The sequence below is a fragment of the Trypanosoma equiperdum genome (assembly GCF_001457755.1).
Source record: "Trypanosoma equiperdum strain OVI genome assembly, contig: ctg_705, whole genome shotgun sequence".
NCBI classification, from domain to species: domain Eukaryota; phylum Euglenozoa; class Kinetoplastea; order Trypanosomatida; family Trypanosomatidae; genus Trypanosoma; species Trypanosoma equiperdum.
Window position 1 is genome coordinate 1 of NW_027124649.1, and position 5,399 is coordinate 5,399.

The window sequence follows — 5,399 nt, forward strand, 5'->3', positions numbered from 1 at the left end:
CATTTGGCATAACCTCTACATGCTTCCCTTTACATTATATTTTTTTATGTGTTTTTTCTCCATGCTCTTAGTATTTACTGCCACTCTCACCTTCCAACTATGTTTTCCCTTGTAGCGTTCTATTTCGTGTAGCAGATCAATATCTTCATCACTCTCCGCGTATTTTAACGGGGCGGTGTTTCTACAATGCAGGTCAATTGCGATGTGATCATCTTCCTTGTTCACCTTGTTTTGTGCTTACTCTTCCTAACCTGTTTTCTTTCACGCGCGGCCCATAGACTGACAAGCAAGTAATACTAACAATGGGCACTGAGATAAGCATGACGGCATGCGGCTTCGCACGGATGGTCGTTCTCTTCACTGCCCTGCTGCAGGGCGCTGTGATATATGGAAAACAACAGCAAACTGGGACGGTTTGAACTGTGGAATGTAACGCGGGTGCAAAGACAGGTATATTGCTGACACGTATTACTGGTAGTGTCACTGTCTTTACGGATTGAAAATATCCGCTTGTACCGTTGTGTGTTGCTGGGTCCGGTACAGATCGTGGAAAGGACCAAGTGAAGGCAATTGACCAAGCACTATACATGAGTTGAAAGGATAGTTCATTGTTATTGTTGTAAACTGTCCACCTCGTTGATTGTAACTTAAGCAAAGAGATAGAATGTCAATAGATCGGATGCTCGGATGTTGTCAGCGCTTTACCTGCGTCGATATGTGCCTGTTAGTTCAAAGGGGTTACGTTCACCAGACGGTTTGAAGTCAGCAGCGTCGCGGCACGTTGCTGTTCCCGCTGTAGAACGCGTTTCCCAGGCGCAGCAAAATGCCATTCGTAGTCCTGGTTGTCGGTGTTCTCGGCGGCATATGCTGTCGCAGTTCCTTTCGGAAAATTGTGTTACGGACAATATTTTTCAGCGGAGTACGCTGATAGGGCAACTTCGGAACGAAGTGCCAGAAGAAACAGGAGCTTTGGTGGGCTATGTGGGAGCACTTCGCCGCATGTCAGGTTTGGTATTTTTTATAACTACAACTACGATATGCAGCAGCAACAGTGACGGCGCTTTGTGCGGGAATTTCAGAACGTACGAACGGGACGGTTTACTCTGAACACTGTGCTCGGTCACTGTTGTGCTGTCTTAACATTTTCCCCGTTTATTCTCTCCGGTGTTTGCACCATGCGATGTCTCCTCATTCGGCACAGTCAGAAAAAACGAAGTGCTCATACTACTTTCCGTGCGTTTGTTGTGCCAATTTATGCCTTCCACCACGTAAGTTGCGCGCAGAACAGGACTTTGGTGCAGCTTTTCTTCAGTCCATGCATCTGTTTTGAAGAATCAAAAAGCGGTGACTGCTCTCCGCTGCTTTCGCTACGCATTTTGTGGAGATTGCCCCAAGACTTGAGAGTGTTGTAGTTGGTGGGCTGGGGGAGCGTGTTACGTCTACATTGTGTTCTCACAGAAATGAGAGTAACATCGTAGTAATTTTGTGGTCCGCTGCCACGATGCCGCTCGAGAGCGGGCACTCCAGCGCTGCGGCCCGCTAATTCTCCACCTCCAGCGTCTCAGCGATGAGATGGCAGCGGCGTAGGTGCAAAAAGGGGTCCTTATATGGTGTGTGGTTGCTCTGAGTTCCTTTTCCAAGATCCGGCCGTATTGAACAACCACTGAGCATACCCTTGACTTTGCGACTGCATTTATCAACACAGCAGGCGGATCGCATCACGTACCGCATTTTAAAGTGGTGCAGTTCAATGCCACACAGCGGAGTGTTACCCACCGGCGATATGCGCATCGAACATCCACCTTCTCCAAAAACAGTGAAAAATGGGACGAAACCATCTGCCACACCCTCATGTACTACAGACTCTCAAACAAGGTATTCCCCCCAAACTCTTTCAGCATTCCATCCGTCGAACAATTCATGTTCAGGAGGAAACTCCCTTTAGGGCATGGACATGGCATCCGGCGCCGATTCCACTGCGTCCAGTGGGGAAATGATACATGTAATAATCCAGTGGTGGTCCCTATGTGCTCGCGGGCCCCGCTGGCGGGTGGGATCACATGATAGTTACTGGGAGGGGTCGCGCATTATGCCTTTTTATGGCCATTTAACGGGGGAATATTGACAACTGGATGGAATGCCGCCTGTCAACAGTTCAGCGTGAAAGACATTCGTGCTTACAATAGCAATGGTTGCTACACACTTCGAATTGTGCTGCTGGGGGGGGAGTGAAAGTTTGGTGAACCATCCACGTGAGTATGTTAACCGAGCCATCTTCACCCATACGGCCGGAGTTGGAGCGGTAGGTATAGTCATTCTGATTCTAGCAGAAGTGTGGGAGCATATTCATTTCACTTCCCTACAAGAGTGCATATTACCGTTTGTTTGTTTGTTTTTTCGTGCGCGTGCGTGGCACGGGACGTCCTCTCGTGTTCTCCTGGGGAAGCGCGACGTTTTTGGCATGGACTCATTACTGTTTTTCCATGGCGTTGTCGTTTTTTTTTCCTTCGCTGGCCACGAAGAAATGAGAGGAATAAAATGAACTAATGTGCGTCGTGTGGTAACGATGCTACTTCCCCTCTACCTAGTGATGCTTATCGCTGCGTGTGTTTCCTTACACCGCGATGTTGTTAGTGTGCCGTGGACATCGGGAAAACAGTTTTGTCATAGGAAAACATTACGTTTTCCCTCCTCCCCCGTCCTCCCCGATGACGAAGAGGAAACCCTGCAGTTCGTGGCGTCTGATGTGGTGGAAACATGGAGGGAGCGGAACTATCTTGTTGCACTTGGTATTCTGTCACCTGACACGAGTGTGAGGCGGAGGCGGCGCATTCTTCAGCACACGTCTTGCTGGACCCATGACGTTGTAGCAAAGAAGAGCAACAACTTCACGGGGGAGATGCTTGTATTGTACCTCACTGATCGACCCCATCGTAACGGTCACATGTACATGGCGGAACTAAAGGAGGAGGCGTTGCGTTGGCAGGATATGGTTACGCTTCCAATTAATGAGGGTGTTCCTGGACGGAACAAGAAAATTGGGGACGGCGGTACACGGGGTATAAAAGCGGAAGTCACTATGAGCCGCAAAGTGTTCCTGTGGTATGATCTCGCTGTCCGACTACTACCCCGTGTGAACTAGGTGGCAAAAGGTGATGATGACGCGTTTGTTCATGCGCATCAATACCTTGTTGACTTGCACAAGTTACCGTGTCAGAACGTTTATTGGGGAAATATCTGACTTAACCTTCTTGGGGATCCTTACTACGTTGCATCCGGCTTACCATACACGCTTTCAAAGGACATGGCCAAAATGTTGGTGGCGTACGAGCCGATATGGCCGCTCATTAGGAAACCGTACAGTTGGCGCCTGCGGAGGAACCTTACCCTTTTTCGAATGGAAAATGAAGACATCATGGTCGGACGCGTTCTCTCTCTCTCGCAACCGACGACAGCGTGACAATCGTTGTTGAGACATGTTGTCGCTTCCATGCTATAGACAGAAAGCAGTGCGATACACCGCTACGGAACAACTTCGTTGTTATTCATGGGGTCAGTGAGGAAGATTACGCGCGGATGCTGGACAGGTACAGCAACAATAAACAACTTGTCCCAATGGAGTTCGTTCAAAAGGGGAAAAGATTGCTGGCGCAGTGTCAACCTCCACTGCACCCTCAGGGCACACGGAAACCACCCTCTCCGTTTCCTGTAATGAACGCCGTCGTCCTTTTCAATGCCTCGCACAAGTCAGACTTCTTCGTGACGCATGTAGTGGCTTCGTGAACTGATGGTATCGTCAGGTTTCGCCAGTGGCTTGCTTTCGTAATGTGTTCTTCGATACCAAAGGCCTGACGTGAACTGAGCACGGAAATATACACATCAACACACACACGCACAAGCACGCGTATATACGTATTTCGCGTGCGCCAGGAACAGTATTGTTTCTCTTACATCTTTAAATTCGCTTCCCCGCTGCATCCATGTGCTCCCACCTTCTCGTGCCCATTTCCCTCTCTTTTTACATCCATATTCTTAACTGTTCTCCTTTACAAGTGCGCTGTCAGGAAACCCCCCTGATCAGGTTTCCTTAGTCTAACTCTTGCTGCTCGTCTTTCCCGAAACAAATGACGATTCAAGCCGTATCGCCGATTATTTCCCTCCAAGATGCTGAAAAGGGCACTTCTCAGACGAGGGAAGGCATCAAGCCGGCACGGGAGCGGAGAGCGCCAAGGGTGGAAGCGGAGAACCAAAGGCAAGACGGACCAGGGGAAGGAGAGGCAAGAAGTCCCAAATTAGGGGGAAACGATGGGCAGAGAAAAAATGATCCAAAGGATGCGTCGCCAACACGAACTGAACGAAAAGGAGTTGCAACACGGAGGGGCGAGGCGTCGAAAGGAGCGGAATCGAAGACACGTGTGGGGAAAACGAACGCGCCAAAGAAAGATGAGTCCAAAAAGGGGGCGGCAAGAAAGGAGGAAGCAAAAATGGATAAACCTGTTGATTTTGAAGCGGAGGTGCGGCGACTGAAGGCCGAAGTGGAACGCGCGCACGAAACGTTGCACCAGTCGATCCTGCGCACTGAGGTCGAGGAGGCGCGGCAGTTACGGGAGGAGTTGCAGAAGAAATTGAAGCAAACCTCCCCGGTAATAGTTGAGGCGCCTGATGCGGCCGGAAGACTTCTTTGCTGCCCGGTGTGCCGCAAGGGCTTCACTGCCAGCGGGTTGCTCTACGACCACTTTGCCGCGGAGCATCCCGATTCTCTCTTTGTGTGTGTCCCCAACCCCGTGCTATTCCGTTGCCCGGTGTGCCGCGAGCAGTTCCCCGCAACTGACGCATTTGAAGGGCATCTCCTCAAGCGGCACAAAATAAAGCCAACTGCTGCCGTGGGTTCGGTTGAAAGGAACGCAGATAAAAGTTATAGAGATGATCTTGAGTATGGGGAAGGCGCTGGAGGAAAAAATGCGGGATGCTCGATTATGTAATGGAATGAAGGCTACGAAAGGATGAGTTGCTCAGGGAAGGTGGGAAATATATGCATCCTTCCACGCTTTGTCTTGGCGCAACCATGTTTTCCTTTCTTTCCCCCCCCCCCACTCCTTTTCCTTGAGTGGATTTGTAAGGAAAGGATGTGACGTTGTGCGGACATCGTTTATTGCGATGTGAGTCATAACACCAACGATATTGTTTTCTGTTTCTCCTCCCCCTTCGTTTGCACATAATTTTTTTTTACTTTCTCCCTTTGCACGCTATTTTCCCCCTTTTGTTTCGTTGCTAACTTCTTTGTCCACCGAGTTCCGCACCCCGCTTTTCTCACGGGCGCTTGTGCGCATGGCACTGGAATGGAATGGAATGGAATGGAGAACGAGTTTGGATAAGAGGTGTATTCCTGTTTTTTTTTT

At 49.6% G+C, this 5,399-nt stretch overlaps 2 protein-coding genes and 1 pseudogene across 3 annotated transcripts; all 3 read left to right on the forward strand.

Moving 5' to 3' along the window:
* Positions 1-687: 687 nt before the first annotated feature.
* Positions 688-1,107, forward strand: TEOVI_000328600 (uncharacterized protein; the record flags this gene model as incomplete). Its single annotated transcript, XM_067226217.1, has 1 exon — positions 688-1,107. One exon carries the CDS (start codon positions 688-690, stop codon positions 1,105-1,107), a length of 420 nt encoding a protein of 139 aa, XP_067082318.1.
* A 1,621-nt stretch (positions 1,108-2,728) lies between these two features.
* On the forward strand, positions 2,729-3,660 carry TEOVI_000328700:pseudogene (annotated as a pseudogene). Its single transcript is given in 2 exon segments — positions 2,729-3,433; positions 3,436-3,660. Coding segments are annotated over 2 exon segments (930 nt in total).
* A 464-nt stretch (positions 3,661-4,124) lies between these two features.
* Positions 4,125-4,982, forward strand: TEOVI_000328800 (C2H2-type zinc finger containing protein, putative; the record flags this gene model as incomplete). The annotated part of the gene is made up of 1 exon (XM_067226218.1): positions 4,125-4,982. One exon carries the CDS (start codon positions 4,125-4,127, stop codon positions 4,980-4,982), a length of 858 nt encoding a protein of 285 aa, XP_067082319.1.
* Between the last annotated feature and the right edge of the window lie 417 nt (positions 4,983-5,399).